The sequence below is a fragment of the Pseudorca crassidens genome, chromosome 9 (assembly GCF_039906515.1).
Source record: "Pseudorca crassidens isolate mPseCra1 chromosome 9, mPseCra1.hap1, whole genome shotgun sequence".
NCBI lineage: Eukaryota > Metazoa > Chordata > Mammalia > Artiodactyla > Delphinidae > Pseudorca > Pseudorca crassidens.
In genome coordinates, this window is record NC_090304.1 from 53,245,889 (window position 1) to 53,265,901 (window position 20,013).

Sequence of the window (20,013 nt, forward strand, 5' to 3'; positions counted from 1 at the left end):
CACACCAATGAGACTGGGCAGCTGAGCCAGGGCCGAGGGGGTTCAAGCCTCCTAAATCAGCGGTCCCCAACCTTTTTGGTGCCAGGGACCGGTTCTGTGGAAGACAATTTTTCTACGGACGGACGGGGCAGGGTGGGGGGCGGGAATATTAATTCAGGTGGTAATGCGAGCAGTGGGGGGGATGGTTCAGGCGGTAACGTGAGCAATGGGGAGCATCGCAGCAGATGAGGCTTCACTCGCCCACTGCTCACCTCCTGCTGTGCGGCCCAGTTCCTAACAGGCCGCGGACCGGTACCGTGGGTTGGGGACCCCTGTTCTAAATCACTCCCTCCTTCACCATCCTCTAGCCCCATGCCTGGCCTGGGGATTCTGGACCACATGGGGGTCTCGTTTATTCCACCCAGTTGACTGTACAAGGGTCTGTGGAGGGTGCTGGGTTGGGGTGGGCTGGGGGGAGTCAGAGGTTAACAGAAGATCTGGTCTCTGCCCCAGTTGGTATAGCCTTCTGCAGGACCCCGAAATGGGCATGAGTGAATGCCTAGGAAGACCTGCTCCCAGGGCTCCATCTAGGCGAGGCAGTAACTAACAGACACAGACAACCATTTCACTTGGCCAACAGTGATCAGGAGAAAGGGACAGAGAAACTTATGTGGCCTCCCAGAAGAAAATACTTCCAGCTGAGGGATCAAGTAAGGCTCCTGGTGGAGGTGGTGTTTGGGTGAAGCTGCAAAGAATAAATACTTGGACCAGTGGTGTTGGGAGAACGCATCCTAAGGCAGGGTGGCAAGAGAGGTGGCTGGAGGAGATAGCCCGAGGAAAGGAAGGATTAGGAGGTCAGGTCAGGAAGGCTGTCTTCTGCTGCATGGGCACAGGGAGGCTGGCACCAGCAGGAAAGAAGGCTGGATGAGAGATGGGAGGCCTGGGTCCTCATCCCAGCCCAGCTACTGACCCACTGTGTGATTTATCTCTGGGAGGCGCACAGTAGGCATCTATGCCTATGTATTAGATACCCAGTAGTGAAGTGGTGTGGCCCCAAGTCCCTCAGTTGCTGCTGACAGAGCACGATTCTAGGGGGCCCAGTTCCAGAGTGCCCCTGACCCTCAGAGTCAGGCTGTCCTCCCTCCCTCCGGGATGCCTTCACTGGAGGTCTCCCAGACATACCTGTCACAGGTGGCCAGAGGAACCTACCTCGGAGCAAGTACAGCGCAGGCAGTACATCAGGCCCTGGGGCTCCAGGTAGGGGTGCCAGCTCTCGCCGGGGGAATACCTCTTCCCGTGAAAGAGGCAGAACATGTCTGGGCCTGGCAAACCAACCAGTGCTTTGTCAGTCCCAGGAGGCTCCAGCCTGAAGTCCCTGCCTCATCCCTCCTTCTTTCTGGCTCTAGGAAGGATGTCATCTGGACCACTCAAGTGAAGGAGAATCCACGGGACATGCTCTCCTAGTCAGAGGGCCAGAATGTCTGAGTTTGAATATCAGCTTGACCACACACTTGCTGTGTGACTTTGGGCATGTCACTGTCCCTCTCTGAACCTTAACAGTTCTCTCACAGCGTGGTTAGGGGATTAAGCAGTGAACATGCTTTACAGATTTAAATTGTGGTGTAAATGTTAGTTATTATAATTAGATGAATGATCTGAGGCCCAGAGAGGCCAAACTACACCTCGAAAAACACACAGTAAGTCAGTCATCAAGCAGGGATGACAGCCAAAGTCTCCTGACTCACAAGGCAGTGCTCCTTCTGCCCTCATAATCATACTTGCTTCCTTTTCCTTTGTCCCGTTTTGCTTATTTATTTACTACATCTCTGCACCCTCCCCTCCCTTGCCCTCTGCTGCTCCCCTGCCTACACACGCGCGCGCGCGCGCACACACACACACACACACACACACACACACACAGACACACACCCCTTCTCTGGGCCATGTGACCTATCTTTCGAATAAAGCCACTGACAGCAGCTTTCTTGCTTTCATACTCTACCGTGTCCCTATATCTCATTGAGCTCTGATGGAAAGTGCTTGAATTGGGAAAACAAAGTGCTGCCTAGTGAAAGGTTGTTAGGAAACTGACTTTTAAATATCCTTAAAAATAGTCATTTGTACTGTGACTGCACATCACTTGATTACTTTTGTAATCTGCGTATCAGTCGTCAATATGTAGATGAATGCTTCTAAGAATGACTAGAATAGTTTATTTCCTTATGTGGGTTAGATATCTCTCCTGCAATCCTTCTTTCTTGAGACCTCCACCCCTTCTCTCCTCCCACAGCCCATCAATTGCCTAGTCTTTCGAGCTCTGTCTAGAACACTCATGTCCTCACCTCTCACCGGCTCAGCACCTAGCCCCAGGTCAGGGCTCTAGGTCAGGCGTTGAGGCCCCCTTGCTGTGTTCCTCTGCCTCTGGCCCTATCCTTGCCAACCCTCCTCCATACAGGTACCTGATGATTTTTACAACCCAGAAGGGATGCTATCATTCCTACAAAAACCTCTCCATTATCCAAAGAATAATCTAAGCTCTTTCAGGGAGAAACTGGGAGGCCCAGCACAAGCTGAGTATCCATAAAGACGTGTTGAATTAAATGAGATTGAAATGTGGAGAAAGGAACCAACATTTGTTGATGATATTCTATTTACATAAATTACTTAATTATCTTATTAACATCAGTGTTTTGAGAATGAAATTGAATAATGCTTGGAAAGTGCTTACTTAGCCCCATTCCTGACACTTAGTTGAATGCTATTATTATGATAATTATGGTAACAATGGCCCTGCAAGATGGACGATATCATCTGTTCAAGATTCAAGAGGGTAAAGTCAGTTTTGCAGGGTCATTGGGATCGTTACCATGATTATAAGAAAACTAGATGAGAAAACTGAGGATCACAAAGACTGAGTGACTTGCCTGAGGCCACCCACCTATTGATTTGAACCCAGGACCCCAGGTTCCCAAGCGGAGATCCCTTTAGTTCACCTCACCTGCCATGGCTTTTTGCTCAAACTCAGGGCCTAGAGGTTTATTCTCTCGGTCCCCCGGGCCACCATCCCCCATTCACTATTTTTTTCTCTGGGTCCCCTATTGGTCTAGAATCTAGAGATTGCCTTTCATGCCTCCTCCTGCACACTTTCTAGAGTCTCACACTTTCTGAATCATTCTCTTAGATGTTTGAACTCACAGAATCACAGAGCATCGAAAGCAGTACAGTAGCAAGGGCAGCTCACCCGCGAGGCCAGAGTCCCCGCTCTGTGCTGGGGATGGCCTGGAGCAGAGGACAGGAGCTAAGGGCCACTGCGAACCTTTAGAAAGTTTCCTTTGTGAGAAGCTGAGGCCAGCCTCCCTGGGTCCCTGCACTGCTTCTGCTCTGCCTCTTGGGCCTCCCCAAAACAAGGATTTGAGGCCGCGGTCGTGATGCCCTCAGAGTCTGTGCTTCAGTGGCCACTGGGGCGGCCAAGGCTTGGTTTGCTCCCCACCCACTCTCCAGCCCCGCATGGTTAGAGGGGGGATCAGACAGCAGATCCCGTTCCCAGCAAGGCCCCGGCTGGCCCGTATCAAATGAGCTGTGTTTATCTCTCAGCCGCTGCTGGCAGAGAGGGCAGGACACAGACCCAGCTGGGGTGCTCCGCAGAGCCAGCCCAATGCTCCGAGGATTGAATAATGTCTTTCTTCCTCAGTCCCTCCCCCACCAGAGAAGGGAGCGATTGCAACACCGCTGTGGCCTTACGTCTTAGGCTTGCTGCTGAAGAAAACCTGTTCCACCTTCTCTGGGGCGGCCCTGTAGCCCGGCCCCTGTGCCAGTTGGCAACCCCTCCCCCTCCCCTCCGGCTCAGAGCATGAAGACAGAGAGAATGTCTCAGCCCTGGCCTGGGACGGACCTGGCAGCAGCTAAGAATGTGGAGGCCTGGCAAGCCATCCCCCAACCCCAGGAGTCCCAGGCCCACCACGCCCTCCAAGGTGAGAAGCACTGCCCAGAGCTCCCTCTTCTTCTAGGGAGGTGAGTGCCCAAGGCCACGCCAAAACCAGGCAGGAGGAAGAACTGCCAAGACCTCAGGCTGCCTCCGTCCCCACAGTCCTGGCACTTGCCCCATCCTTGCACGTGGCTGGTAGAAGGGGATCTAGCTCCTTATGCCACGAAATCACTGTGTGATGTTGAGGAAGACTCTTCCTTTCCTTCTCTGAGCCTCAGTTTCCCATCTGCAAAATAAGGGGTGGGGGTGAACTTGGATCTTCACGGGTTTACTGCACAGATAGTTTCTGAATCCATGATTTCAAAATTCTAAGATTCCAAGGTTCTAGGTTTCTAAGATTCTACGTTTCATTAGAACACAAAGCTTCTGGAGTTGTAGGATGTTGTGCTTCTAAGATTCGATCATTTCAAGCTTCCATGATTTCGGATGTGTTGATGGTCCCATACACCTAGGCTCTCAGGGGCTCCAAGGGGGGCTAGGATGAGGTTCAGGCAGCCCGTGCAGCCGATCCCGATGACATGGAGAAGGAGGCAAAGTCTGTTTCTCATATGCCCTCCCTTCCCATCCACTCTCTGTTGGTCCTCTGTGGCCTTCTCACTCCAGCCCTGGCCTGAGGCCTGCCCTGCTTCTTCTCTCCACCTCGCCACCATATCTCATCCCACCATCATCTCTTTCTCCAACTCAGGGGCCAACTGCATCTTCCCTCGGAGGACTTTCAGAGTTAACGTGCCCCACCAGTGATGTCTAACCCAGGAAAAAGACATTAGTGGAGGAAGTTTTTGTTTGTGGAGGACGATTGGCCCTGTTCCAGGCTTTAGAGAGACAAAGAAGAATTAAAGTGGGACAGGTCTCACACCCCTCAAAACCCCTTACCCAGTGTGTATGTAGTTCCCAAACTCTGGCTTCAGAGTCCAATAGGCTGGGGTTCAAACTGGATTTTGGCTTTTATCTGCAGCCTGCATTTAGACAAGCTATTTAAACATTCCAGGCCTCAGTTTCCATATCTGTTCAATGAGGTTAGTAATAATCTTTGGGGGTTATTGCAGAATTAAGTCAAATAATATGTGTAATATGCCTAATGCCTGCCACATATTAGATGCTCAATTAAATGGTAGGTTAAAAACAAACAGACAAAAAGCAGACTGGGTGCTGACCCCAAACTTCCCTAATAGTCCATTTCTCATGGTGTTCCTTCTACTCCCAGAATTCTATTAGGGCATGAACATCATGGTGCCTGCCATTAAGGTCAAATCTCCCAGGTCTCAACCTCATCAACCTTGCTTCCTGTGGTTCCCTGCACTCTCCTAGCTCCACTCACAAGCCAGACTCCCTCAACACCACTTCTACCTACACAGATCTGGGCTGGGATACGGCCATGAAAGTGGTCAGAAAGGCTGGAGGAGAAAATGGGAAGTCAGGGATGAGAGGCCAGAGATCAGGCTGGAGAAAGAGGCAGAGGCTCACGAAGGGCCTTGAGATCCCCAAGGGCAAAGGAAAGCCACAGAAAGGCCTTAAACTGGGGTGTGCCCATGGTCAGGTTTTCATTTTAGAATCAACACTGCGGCTGCAGGAATGGAGAATGGATTGGAGAGCAAGAATGGAGGCAGAGAGGCCTGTTACAGTCGTCTGTTTTGAGATAATGCTGGCCTGGACCAAGGCAGGAGCAGTGCTGATTGGCAAAAGTACAGATTTGAGGAACACTAAGTAGGTACAGTAGGTAGGCTTTCAGACAGACTGGATGTGGGTGGAGTGGGTGAAAGGGCAGTCAAGGATGGGATTGAGGTTTCAGGCCTGAATAACCAGATGAATGTGGGGTTCTTAGCACAACAGGCAGTAAATGTTATTGTCATTAGTTTTGATGTATTATTATCATTAGTAATAGTAACATTAGTTCCTGCTATTCATTCACTGATTGAGCATTTTATATATCAAGTCATACATGTCCATGGGCCTCGTACATAACTAAATAAGACACCCTCCCCACCCTCAAGGAGCTTACAGCCTAATGAAGAAGACAGATAGATATGATACATACAGTTGACAAGTTCTAAAATAGTGGAAGCATGGGGGCTTGAGGGAAGGCTTCCCTGAGAAGGTGCCTGACCTGGACCTTGAAGGAGTTAACAAGGTAGAGACAGGTTGACCTAATCTGAATTCAGGGTAGCAACATTTATCAGACAGACTCTGGTATCTGTCACAATGTTATCACGTCACCCCAGCCTGTCACGAGCAGGCTCCCACTTGCTTTTCCAGCAGAACTCTCGGTGGTGGCCCTTTTTTTAGCCTCACCTCCTCTTGCTAAATTTCTCACTCCCCCCATCCAGCCCCCACCCACACTCCTTCAGGCTTCTGTGCCTTTACACACGCTGTTTCTTCCACCTGGAATGTGATCCCCCATCTCCAACGTTTGACCAACTCCTCATTCTTCCAAAGTCTGTTTAGATGCCACCCCGTGAAGCCACCCAAACCTTCCGGGCCACTGGCCAGTCCTTCCTGTGGGGTCCCACAGAACTGAGTTCAGCCCTCTGTCACAATTTTCATCATACTAGATTAGAAATACTTATTGAATGGATTCCTCTTCCTTACTAAACTGAGTTTCTTGAGAGCAAGGACCAGATCTCATTCATTTTTGTATCTCCCGTGTTCCGTGCAGAGGCTACATAGTTGGCACTTGACAAATGAATGCATGATGAAAGAATGGAGTTGAGGGAGGTTCTGGAAGAGGAGGTGATTGCTGGTCCTTAATCCTGGAAACCTCTTGCTTTAACAAAAAGGGAAATTCATGATGTGACATGAGAGCCAAATCCCTTAAGGCACTTTGATCTTGCCACCTAACGGGAATTAGCCTTTGACCTCCCCTTTCCATCTCCCATCATCTGAACTCCCAAATTACCCACCAAACCAAACACCATGTACAAAAAGGCCAGGAGCCTGGGGAGGTATGCGGCTGAGCGATTCCATGATCTTTACGTGTAAGTCAAAATTCCCAAACTGCCCCATCCAAGGTCAATGCACATTCTGCCTTGAAACCCTCATGCTACGATAAAGGTCTCTCATAGTAGTCAGGAGTGGGTAGTGTGGCTGGGAATTCTTCCAAAAAGAGACAGAAAAGACAAGAAAGAAACTTCTGGGCTGCAAGAGAGGCTGGATAAGACCACGAAAATGGCACCAGGTGGAGCTGGGGCTGGAACTGTGGCTGGCCTGTCCCCAGCCTGAGAGAACTCAGGAAAAACCTTAGAGAGAGCCAGCCTGCGAGGGAATGTGAGAATGTTCACATCTTTTCCCTCGTGCCCAATCAGCCATAGTTTATTTATGTATAGCTTCCTTTTCACACAAACAAACTTGCTCCCCTCTGAGACATAAGCTCTGCTCTGGGCACTGGCACTTGATGGGGGAGGTCTCCTAAGGGAATCAGAAGTAAAAACCTCGCTCCTCAGTGGCTGAGCTGTGCAACCTAGGGAAAGGGCCCTCACTTCCCTGAAGCTGAATTCATATCTGGCACATGGCAGATGTTCAGGAGCATAGAAGGACCTCAAAGGAGAGAGTCATCAAACCAGGAAAGGCAGCTCTGTTGCCTGGCAAATGTCAGGGGGCATAGAAGACCCTATTTACATTCCATTCTGCCTCGGACATATACATTTATAGATTTACAGAATCTTAGAAAGTTAGGGATTGAGAGATGATGTCCAATCCCCTATTTTACAGATGTGGACACTGAGTGCCAGAAAGGGATTGGGACTTGTCTAAGGTCATTGATTTTTGCCAGCATGAACTCCAATGCCAGTCTTCAGATCTGGGTAGGTGGAGGCTGATTATAGGAAAACCCATACCCTAAGAGACAGGATCAGAAGAAATGGCTTTAAATTGCAAACAAAAGGATTTAGCTGAGACACAAGGAAGAATCCTGACTGCAACAGAAGAGTGTGGAACAGGCTTCTCTGGGATGGGATCCTGCCCAGAGGCAGGGGGATGCCTGCAATGATCTCTGCATTGCACCTCCCAGCAGCACTGCTCCCATGCCAGTCCTCTTCTTTGGGAGTCCAAGGGATTCAAGGTCCCTCTCCCAGAGCCTGGCACCGCGGCCAGCGGCTGGGGGAACTTGAGAGGCCAGTCCTGGAACAGGTGCAACAGCTGGAGCAACTGCACAGCTGCTGCCCTGCTCGGCTCCGCAGCCTGCAAGCCAGTGAGTGAGACAGAGACCTCTACTGGTGGGAGAGAGGAGGTGCAGAACCTCCTAGACAGACCCAGAGAGGGGCCTGACTGGAGCCAGATGTCAGCCCTCTGTACTCACTGTGCCAGGCCCTCTAGGCACTTTCTCTTGGTGTCTGAGAATCAGTCCATCTATCTACTCCTCCCTGGCAGGGCAGGAGTACCAGGCTGCAGACCCATACTCTCCCAACTCCCTTTTCCAAAGGTCAGAGCAGACTCAGAACCAAGGCAACAGCATCTTTGGGTCTTAGAGTCTTAGATTCATGGGATGTTAAAGCTGGAATGGTCCTCAATGATTATCTATTTGACTCCAACCATCTCACTTTACAGCTGGGGAAATCTCAGGGGCAGAGAAAGGCAACTTGCCCCAGGTCACAGTTGGAATTGGTGGCAGAGCCAGGGCTGCAGCCCTGACCTTCTAATTCCAAGTTTGCCCTCTGTACCATATCATATCATGGGAGCTCCCTTCCCGCCCCATCTCTGCCTATGGGGTCTGGGGTTTTGTCACCTGGGAACAAAAACTTTGATTCCCATAGTATATATAACCCTTGGAGATAGAATAGAGCAGCCGATGTTTTTACCTGATAACTGACTCTCTGCTGAAATCAGGATTGGCTGGAGGGAGAGATGAGAAAGCAGAAGTGTGCTGGACACCTTAAAGGGGGGTGTGGAGGGCACAATTAGTAAGGAAAGAGCACAAAGAAGAGGAGGTGACATAGGAGAAAGAGCCTCGGTTTCTTTATTGGGTATGTCAGGGTTTGAACTAAGCTCCTTCCTTCTTTTTAAGAGAATCTTTGGTTTTGTTTTCCACCCTCACAGCGTTGCAAGAGAGTGGCAGAAGATGGGGAGGAGGTCCACCAGCCTATTGTGGAAACAGTGAGGAAACTGAGGTTCAGAGAGATTATATAAACTGTTTGCAGTTACGCTGTATCTAAGTGGAAAAGCATGAATTAGGGAACATGTTTTTCAAGAACCTACCATGGACCAGCTAGTTGCTGGTGCTGGTCGCTTTCCATGTTTTCTTGAATTTAATCCTCAGAACAGTCCTAGGATTTTTCACTCCCGTTTTATAGATTAGCAAACTGAGGCTCCGAGACATGCCCTCCATGCCTCCCTCCTACCAGCTGGTATTCAACAGATCTGGGATAGTGAAGACCCTGGTCTATCTCACTGTGCCCTGCTACCTCCCAGTGTCTCACAACTCCAAATCAGGGTTCCTTCCCCATGCTGTGGGACACAGGGGAAAAAGGCATAGGATTTGGAACTGGAGAGTCCTGACTTTGGATAGCTCACCACCTCTGTAAACTTGAGCGCGTTTCTTCTCTCAGCCTAAGTTTTCTCATCTGTAAAATGCAAATGATAATACCCACCTCATGGGAGTGTTGTGAGCATCAAAAGAGAAAAGCAATGGGAAAGTTCTCCTAGTTAGCTCTTCTTTCTTTCCGCTGGTTCTCTTTAAATGCAATAGCCTCTTCGTCTTCATCACACCCTTGCAGCCAAACATACCAGACTCTCTACTAGGAATAAGCATAGCCCCTCCCCCACAAAAAGCACAGCGCCCTGCCCTCTCTCCCACTGCTCTCAGTTCCCTCCTCCTCGGGTCCATGGCTGCAGCCCCCTTGGCTCTGAGTCTTGCCAAGTTCCCCCCAGTCTCCCAGACTCATGAGCCCATACTGGTCCGCAGAGAAGTCTCCACCCTCCCGGTACAGGTGCTCCCTGGATGGCTGTCAGAACAGTCTGGGGTCCCAAGTCCTGGCACTTTCCCGCGCATCCCGGGTCTCCCATCCCTCTTCTGCCATCCAGCACACCCACCCGTTACTTACGGGCTCGTGCGTGGGAGTCCAAGGGGAACCAGAGCAGCGCGAGTCCCAGCAAGGAGGAGAGGACCCTTCCCTCGGGAACCATCCTTCCTTTCCCAGGGCCAGGCCCCCAGGCGCTGAGCCGGGAGGGGGAGTCGGGAGAAAGTGAGATGAGGGGGTCACTGAGGCACAGCGCCACAAAGCAATGCACAGACCCAGGGAGGGCGGCTGCTACCGTGGAGATTCAGAGAAGGGTCGAGAAGAAGGTGGTGAGGACAAAAAGGGAGGTCCAAGGTGGGAATAAGAGGAAGGTGGAAAGAGAACGGAGGGAAAGAGATGGAGGGATAGAGGAAGGTATGCAAGAGGGGAAAGCGATTAAAGCAAAGGAGAAGGTGAGAGGGAGGGGTGGAGAAGAAAGACAGGAGAGGACAGGGGTCCACCGAGCGCGCAGCGCTGGGCGAGGCGCGCGGGACCGGCGGGCTGTTCCGGGCGTGCGGGCTAGAAGCGGCAGGCGCCCTCTGCTCGCTGGGCTCGGGGTCGGGCCGCGGGGTCCTGGGGCCCGGCGGGGCGGCGGTACCGGCGGCGGCGATGGCGCGGCGGCCGCGGGGGGAGGCTGCGCGCGGGCCGGCTGTGCACGCCAAGGGCGCCAGGCGCCGCGCTCGGGCGCATTTGTACTTTGCCGCGGGAAGCAGGCAGCCCCGGCCTGGCGCTGGCCTAGCGCTGGCGCCTCCTCTGGGGCACCGCGGGCTCGGTGGATTGGCCACCCGAGAAACAGGCCCACTTTTCCCCCTCCTCTCTAGTGCCGGTCTCTGGGACAGACGCTCCAGGCGCGGCGCCGAGAGGAGGCGAGGGGGCTGGGGAGGGGGAAGGAGCCACCCGGGCCACGGGTTTTAACCCCTGACTCCCCGCGGCGCCCAGAGTGCAGGAGGACCGAACCCAGTTAGGCTTCAGGTGGGAGCTGGGGGTGGGGAAGGATGAGATGTCGAGTCGGGGAGGGGAAGCGGGCTGAGGAACCGAGAGGCGCTCAGGTTAGGGAACTCGGCGGTGCGTGCACGGAACTCCGCCTCTGGATGAAATCGGGACACTTGCTGTTCTTAATTCTGTTTGTGGACTTGGCCACTCCACCTGAGTCTGTTTCCCAGATCTCGATACTAAAATTGGGATCTTAGTATCTTTTGATATTTTAATGTCTTCCCGCAATTATTTCAAACATGAAATGAGATAATGAACGTCAAAGCACTCAGATCTCAAAAGGAAGGGGGCCTAATTCCAGGAGCCTGGAATGCTCTTACCAGTTACCCCCCGAACCCACAGACACCATATGCCCAAGCTGAAATCCAGCCCAGAGGGATCCTTGGTCCTTACTTTGGGAGTCTTCCTCTGCTTCCCCCTCCCAATCCTGAAGCAGGACACAATTTCTCCTTTGCCTCTGCAGGTGAGGCCTGCACCTCTCTGGGAGTGTTTGTCATACTCAGTCCTCTTGAGTAAGAGCTTTTTGTCAAAGTGTTGTCTTTCTTACCAGAAGGTGAGTTCTGGGAGGGCAAAGCCTAGAGCTTCCCACCCCAGCCCATGGTTGGTGCTCCATACCTCGTGCTGAACGAGTGTATGAATTAATAGGACCTAAGAAGAGAACCACCAGCTCCGTCCAGATAAGAAACACTCAGAATCTGAACTCAAAAGGGCAGGGCTGGGCTTCCCTGGTGGTGCAGTGGTTGAGAGTCCGCCTGCCGATGCAGGGGACGAGGGTTCGTGCCCCGGTCCGGGAAGATCCCACGTGCCGCGGAGCGGCTGGGCCCGTGAGCCATGGCCGCTGAGCCTGCGCGTCCGGAGCCTGTGCCCTGCAACGGGAGAGGCCACAACAGTGAGAGGCCCGCGTACCGCAAAAAAAAAAAAAAAAAAAGGGCAGGGCCCTTGTCCTGGCTCTCTCCCTAGCTTGGACATCTTTTGTAAGTTCATCCACCCCCAGTTTGGACCTCAGCTTCATGCCCAGCTTCTCTTGCAGAGCTGCTGGAAACTCCAGTGAATGTTGGAGGGGAGAAGACCGGGAGGAATAAGAGAGAAGATGGGATTTTGAATCACATCCCACTCTGGTAGGGAATCACATTTCCAGGTTGAAGCACTTCTGACTGTGTCTGTAAAGATAACTTCCTGGGCTATGGCTGTGCTCCGCATCTACTGTGTTGCCTCCATGCTCTCCAAGAACAGAGAGCACTGGAGGAACCAGTGATCCCGGAAACAGAGCTTCCCCAGGGCTCTCCGAAATAGAGACAAACATGATCTGCCCCTGGGTGCCCTTCAAGCTTAATTTCTCCTTCTCCAACATGGCCAGCCACTTCCTCTCCCTTGAGTTTCCCTTTTTGCTTAGGCTTTCAGGGAACTCAGAGTTAAATTTAGTGTTTAATTGCGTCCTCCCTCCCCACTCCCCTTTTTTTGGCCACTCTGCGTGAGGCTTGTGGGATCTTAGTTCCCTGACCAGAGATTGAACCCTCGCCCTTGGCAGTGAAAGTGCCGAGTTCTACCACTGGACCTCCAGGGAATTCCCATTTTAGTGTTTAATTGCAGAAATAACCTCATCCCAAGGACTTGGGACAGAGCTCTTTTCCTTTCTCCATCTTTGTTTAAAGTCTGCTATACACATATATTCATGTCTTAGGTAAAAGAGGTGGCTTGAGATTGGCCTCCCTTACATCTTGTCCATTCTACTTCAGGAAAGGTCTCTAGCATGAGACAAAAAAAGGTCTCAACACTCCTCTCCATCCTTATTGTCCTCAGAGCTCAGGCCATCTTCATCCCCTACTGGACTTTCTTAATAGCCTCTTCGCAAGTCTTCTGCCCCTAGCGTGGCTCCCCCAATCTATTTTCTTCACACCTGCCATAAGGATTATGTTGATCATTTCTACTGACAAATCTGATCACATCATTTTCCCACTTAAAACCCATTATTGGAAATAAAAAATATATAACATTAAGTGCAATGTGATATCCTGGATTGGATTCTGGGGCAGTAAAAGGACATTAGTGGGAAAACTGGTGAATAAAGTCCATACTTTAGTTTATAGTAATGTACCAACATTGGTTTCTTAGTCTTGACAAATGTGCCATGCCTATGTAAGATGATAACATTGGGGGAAACAGGGTGAAAGATCTATGGTTCTTAAATAAAAACGCTGTACTATCTTTGCAACTTTTCTGTCAATCTAAAACCCTTCCAAAATAAAAAGTTTATTAAATATATAACAGGATAAAACATTATTGACTTCCTATCATTTATGGATTCTAATCCAAAATCATTAACATTGGATTCAAGACCACACATTTTCTGGCTTTGCCACCTTCCCTATACTTTCACCAGCCACTCGCCTCCCGGACTGGCCATGCATTTTCACACCCCCATAGCTTTGTATATGTTTTCCTTCTGCCTGGACTATCTTTCTCCTCCTTCATCTAGTGAATTTTGTTTTACTTTTCAAAAGTCAGCTCTGAGTCATTTCTCTCTCAGGCCTTCTCTGAGTCCCCCAGGCAAAGTAAATTTTTGGTAGCAAAAATTTTAGCAAATAGCAAAAATTTGTATTTTAACTGTTGAAGTGTAAATATTTGCATTTCTACCCTGTACTCTGAGGGCAGGGTTTGTTTGTTTTCATTTATATCTATATTTCCAGCATTTAGCAAAGTCCCTGATACACAAAGATACTGGGTAAATAATTGCTTCATGAAGGAATGAAGACCTCGGCGATATAATTCTCTCATGGGAGAGGCTTCAGCACCCCTATTGCCCTCAGCTTTAATCAGTGATTGACATAAGAAACAAGCTCTTGAGGAAAGTTTCTGTGTCATCTGTAGAATTGCTGTTGAGGACGGTTGTCCATATATTATCTAATATCCTTTTAAAAAGGAGATTTGATAAATTTTTCCAAAATCTAGTCAGGAAAAAAAATTACCCATAGCAATTTGTTGCACCAAGTTTGTCTGGCACCTGCTTGCTTCTGCCTTAGGGAACTTGCTCACAGCCTTCCTAGGTGGCCCATTGCACTGTTGGACAGCTCTGTTAGAAAGCTCTTTAACTGAAATCTGATTCTCTGAGATTCCCCTCGTTGCTCTTAGCTCTGCCCTCAGGGCTGCACGGAACAAGCCAAGTCCTTTGGTCTTCTGAGATCTCTACAGAGATGTGAGGCACAGAACTCTTCCGTACTCTCATCTTTACCAGTTCTGGCCCCTGGACCCCTCATGCCACATTAAATTTTCTCTCTCTTCACATGTGCTGAGCTCTTTTCTCCCTACGCCTCTGCACAGTATGTTTTTTTCTAACACCTCCCTCTACCCACTCTTATTTGTCTGGCTTATTTTTCCAGGATCAAGGTAACCTCCTTCATTCATCCAATAGTTATTGAGAGCCAGCCTTGTGCTGGGCACAGTACTAGGTGCTAGGGACACAGTGGAGAACAAGGCAGACACTGATGCTTATAGTTGAGGTTCTCGCTGAAAGTCTCTCTAATGGCCTTCTTTCCTCCATGCTTCTGTATCTCCATTATAGCCCTTGTCGCACTGTATCACCAAAGGTTTTATGTCACCTCCTCTAAAGTGAGGACATTCACTGTTATTTGTCTAATATCCTCCCTAGCTTTCAGCACACAGTTTTGTACATAGTAGCTGCTAAATAAAGGTTTGTTGAACAGAATTCTTGTTCTTTCAGACAGTCCTTTTGTGACTTATTATTTGTGGCCAACAGGCCTCTTCCTGGACTGCAGGCTGCTTGATTATGTAAAATTAATATAGCAATAAGGACCATAGAGTTCAGAGTCAAGGAAAGTTTTCTTAATTCAGTCAACTTAGTTCTGTAAGTAAGATTCTAAAAGCAGATTTACCATATAAGAATCAATATAAGAGGACTACATAATACATACTACAACAGTGGTATGCTGATAAATGTTTAACAACCAGTTCTCCAAGGGAAGAAAGCCCTGGTTTATAGCATTTGCCAATTTCCATGGTGTAAATATTCCCATCAGGGCCAATTTCAGGCTACTGAGGGACATCATTGGATGTGGAGTTGAGATGCACAGTAGGACACCATTATGCAGTGCTTCCATCATACAGATACAATAAATGTAAATAACTTCAAGAACATTGATAGTAAAATGTAATAAAATAATTAGGAGGCAATACTTTGAATGTTTTAAATATAAATTATTTAACTGTAAATTTATATGTTACTGTTTAGTAACGACCGAGTTTAACAATCAGCTTGCAAAATTCCTGAAAATTTACCACTGGGCTCTCCCAAGCCCTTATAAGCCAACTCTAGCACATTGCCTTTATGTGATGCCCTGAAAAGGGTGAACAAATTGACTCTTGAAAGTTGTGTCCAATTTAGATACATTAAGAGGAGAGTCTTATTTATAGGAGCTGTTAAAGTTGATGTTATTTGTAAAGTGAACAGTCCCCACTCCACTTCTACTCTTCAGCCAGGTCAGAGTTATTCATCCATGTAAAACATATTTATTTAAGACCTACCGTTATTTTAGGACATGTTCATTTGGATCTCCAGGTACTGTGCATGTAGTTGGCCTAAATAAATGTTTGTAGAATGAACATGAGGCTCACCCATATTTATTTGTATGGGTACTTATGTGGCCATGTGAATATTCCTAAGTCCTTTTTTTTCCTCCGTCAGTGGGCCATCTCTTCCCAGGACAGCCTGCACACAGAGATTCTGATGGAGGAGGTATCAGGAAAGCAGGATGGGGGAGCACATAGCCCTTAATTTCACAGAGCCCTCATGAGCGAAACTGAGTGGGGACAAAGTGTCTTCAGTGGAAGACATGGAGTGGGAGCATCCTTCATCCAGGTCCTAAGCTTTGCAACCGACCAGACGCCTCCTACACTGCTGGCGTCATCACTAACCAAGCACCAAGGAGAATGGATCTTCTGTTCCTACCTCCTCCAAGCTTAGGGGGACTTTTGAAAAGCAGTTTGTCCTCAGAGACTTCTTTCCATAGGTCTGTGAAGATGTAGCTAGAGCACCAGTAAACAGTGCCACACGACTTGGGTTCTATAGTCAGACAGTGGCAGGCACTGGATCCACCCAAAGGTAGAGTGAGGAACCACCAGAGTTACCTTTTAAAAATGTAAATCATTCAGTGTCACCTTCTGGCTTAAAACCTCTCCATTGCACTTAGAATAAAATCTAAACCTTTTGTCATATTTTGAAAACCCCTCCATGACCTGGCCTCTGCCTGCCCTCTAACTGTAGACCATCCTGCTGGGGCCTGCAAGGTTCTAGTACGTTGGCTTTCTTTCTGTCCCTGGGTACACCAAGCTGCCTGGACCCTTGGCAGGGTCTTTGGCCTGGAAGTTTCTCCTGCTTGGAATGCTCTTCCCTCAGCTTTTTTTCCCCAGCTGACACTATATTCAGCTCAGATGTCACTTCCTCAGTGAGGTTTCCTTTGTGCAACCTGTCTAATGATGTCCCCTTCCCATCATTTTCTATCATATTGCCTTATTTTGTTTCCGTTGTGTCACATCATTATCTGCAATGTATTTCTTCATTATTATATTATCTGCCTCTGGCATGAGCAATGTAAGCTCTATAACAGCCTGGACCGTAATGCTTTTTTTTTTTAATTAATTAATTAATTTGTTGGGCTGCGTTGGGTCTTCATTGCTGCACTCAGGCTTTCTCTAGTTGCAGCGGGCAGGGGCTACTCTTCATTGTGGTACCCAGGCTTCTCACTGCGGTGGCTTCTCTTGTTGCGGAGCATGGGCTCTAGGCACGCGGGCTTCAGTAGTTGTGGCTCGCGGGCTCTAGAGCGCAGGCTGAGTAGTTGTGGCGCAGGGGCTTAAGTGCTCCGTGGCATGTGGGATCCTCCTGGACCAGGGCTCGAACCTGTGTCCCCTGAATTGGCAGGCGGATTCTTAACCACTGCACCACCAGGGAAGTCCCATGGACCCTAATTCTTGATCTCTGTTTTATTCCTAGTTGGTAGAACAGTGCCTAGCACATAGAAGGGGCTTACTGAATATTTTTTTAATAAATGAAAATAAATGGAAGATATCTGGATTATCTGATTCCTGTGAGGAATGGACCCTAAACTCAAGACTCCAAATCCTCGGAATTCAACCATGCTTGTATTTTCATCATTATTATTACTGCTCTCACTTTTATTATCATCTCACAACCTACAACAGTGCCGCATGGCACATGGGGGTACTTACTGTCTGTAGAATGAATGAGTGAATGAATAGACATCAACTTTACAGCTGACCTCAAACTTCATTCCTAGCCTTATTTGCTACTCCATCCCCAGTCCAGCTTCTTATATATACTAAGCTCCAGTTACTCCAAACCAATCGTTGTCACCTGACACACCCTATCTACACGTCTCTGTGTGTCGGCTTATTCTACTATTTCTTCTATTTAGAATTCCCATTCCCTGTCTTTGATGAGTTCTCATTCTTCCTTAGGACCCAATTTTGTATTCCATCCAGGTAGTTAGTCACTTCTTCTTCTTGTGCTTCACTTTGTCTACACCATTGTTAAAAACTCATCTCCTGAATTATAGTCATTTGTTGACATATCTGCCTTCTCCTCTAGATAGTGAGCTCCTTGTGGACAGGGACAATATATTTTCATCTCTGTGTTCTCAGGAACCGTTGCTGGGCCTACCACATAGCAGTTTCACAATATCTGTTGAAATCCTGCATCTGGTATTGGGCATAGGCTGCCTACAGGGGCATAGGCTGCCTACAGTACCATATGCTAGGTTCTGAAGGAGAAGATGTACAATGTTGGGCAAAACATGGTCCCTGGCCCCAAGGATTTACAATCTAATTAGAGAGACAAGTCCTTTTTATGGAAAGGATGTTATTAAAAACCAGTGTGTTCTAGAATTAAATATGAGACAGGAGAAAGCTTGGTGTGGTAGAACACGTATAGGACTGGAATAGCCAGTAGACTTAGTTTCTGGTTCCGACTTTACCATTAATTCACTATGTGGCCTTGACAAATGATTTCTTTCCTTTAGGCCTTGGTTTGCAACCCTGTAAAGAAAGATGTTTGATCAGAAGCCTTGGATGGTTTCTAAAGCGGATTCCAGCTCTGACATTCCGAGTTTGGCTCCATGGAAACTGGGTGGAAGAGATGGTGGGAAGAGCTCAGTAGTCTTGGTTTGCCCCCTGGTGGTCACTCAGCGACATCACAATCCCGGGAGACCTGGCTTTTCTCCCGGACGGAGATAGCAGAGCCCAGAGCCTAGTAAACAAAGAACTGTGGAACAATGACCATTCTAGAAGAGAACCAATCAGCTGGTCCCTGGTGGATCGGTATAGAATCCTATCCTCCTTCAGGACGAAGGAACTTGGGAGATCATGCTCTCTGTTCTCGGCCTCCAGCTAAATCCATCTCATATCTGTTTCTATTCAAACCACCGGAAGTCAATCTTTAGAAGCTCTTTTGTAGCCCCCCTGACTTTTTCTTCTGCTCCCATCACAGTACTCTCTCTGAGGCAAATTTTTTTTTCTACTTTCAGAATAATTGAGGAATTGTACTCCTCCATTCTCTCTTTGTTCTTATTTCACATGGAAAGAAACCGATCCTTAGAGCACTGCCTCTTGTCTCCAGCTAGTTTGGGTTCAGAAGAATTGGACAGTGATATGAGTACATAATCCATTGTCCCTCTTGGCCAAATTCGAGTCTAAGGACAGATGAATTTGAAGTTGTAGTCCTGAACCCCAGTGTCCTCCAACTCTACCCCTCCCCCTTGGGCTTTCTGATACCTATTTTACAGGAGAGCAATTGAACATCCAGAACAAAGCAGAGGCAAATTTTTCATTCTGGTCAGAATTACTATCCACCCATTTATTTATGACAAAATGAGGGTTTTTGCTCCTTCCCACTCTTTTCCTGGAGTAGGGCCATGAGCCCCTCCTTCTGGGGCACTTGGTCCAGAAAAAGTGAAGGTAGCAGAAGGATTTCTTTGATGAGATGAGAAAAACAGACAGACTAGAATAAGACATGTTATTATACTGTAAAATGTAATCAATAATAGCGGAGAAAAGTTTGTCTTTTACTATCATTATTTTTTAGATTCATGCTTTATATTTTTCTTCCAGTTTTATTGAGATTGAATTCACATACAACACTGTATAAGTTTCAGGTGTGCAGCATAGTGATTTGACTTACATACAACGTGAAATGATCATCACAGTAAGTTAAGGGAACATCCCTTATCTCATATAGATACAAAATTTTAAAAAAAGAAATTTTTTTCTGTGGTGAGAACTCTTAGGGTTTACTCTCTTTAACAACTTTCATATGTAACCTACGACAGTGTTAATTACATTAATCAAGTAGTACATTACATCCCTAGTACTTATTTACCTTATAAGTAGAAGTTTATACTCTTTGATCACCGTCATCTAATTCCGCCTCCACCTCCATGCCCCCCAGATTCATACTTCAGAAAGATCATTCATTCTGGCTGCAAGATAGAAAATAGAAGAAGGCAGGACTAGATGGAAAATGTGCTGTATATTTTCTGTTTGCCTCTCCAGATATTCTCTCCACCCTGCTCCACCTGTTCTGTGTCCCAGAAGTTTGACCTATGTGGGCTCCCAATGGACCCCAAAGTTTTGCCTTTTAGGTGTCTCACTCTGAAGTGGAGTTAAGAAGGGCCATTTATTTCCTTATTCTGTATATGTTGAACCTAAAGGATTTCTTAGAGCCACCTCTATTGCCTTAAGAGAAGAACAACCAAATAAAAGAGGGAATTCTTTGCTTGGAATCTTGGGCCAGAGCCTGAGGGTAGGGAAGAGAGGAAGCAAGACCAAGGGGATGGGAGGGAGGTGCAGAGAGTGAAACCAGCTGTGGATTTTAGGTGGATTTATAGGTATCTAGAGGGGGAAGTTTAAAGAAATTAAAGAATTATTTTTCTCCACCAACGTGCTTGTTGGTTAAACAGATTTTTTTCTTTTCTGGCAATGCACTGCTCTTTGAACCTTGCTAAACACTAAAGACATAACTAAGGGTATAACATTCATTCATTC

At 48.0% G+C, this 20,013-nt stretch overlaps 1 protein-coding gene across 2 annotated transcripts in view; it reads right to left on the reverse strand.

The window, feature by feature from the left end:
* Positions 1-10,742, reverse strand: part of CHRDL2 (chordin like 2) — a 30,305-nt gene extending 19,563 nt beyond the window's left edge. The window contains exons 1-2 of one of the 2 annotated variants that reach the window (XM_067750331.1): positions 9,997-10,742; positions 1,189-1,301 (exon numbers count right to left, since the gene is read on the reverse strand). In XM_067750331.1, the coding sequence (XP_067606432.1) occupies positions 1,189-1,301; positions 9,997-10,078 (195 nt within the window). In that variant the 5' untranslated portion in view covers positions 10,079-10,742. The remainder of the gene's footprint in view (positions 1-1,188; positions 1,302-9,996) is intronic. The other variant, XM_067750332.1, reaches the window with a different exon arrangement.
* Between the last annotated feature and the right edge of the window lie 9,271 nt (positions 10,743-20,013).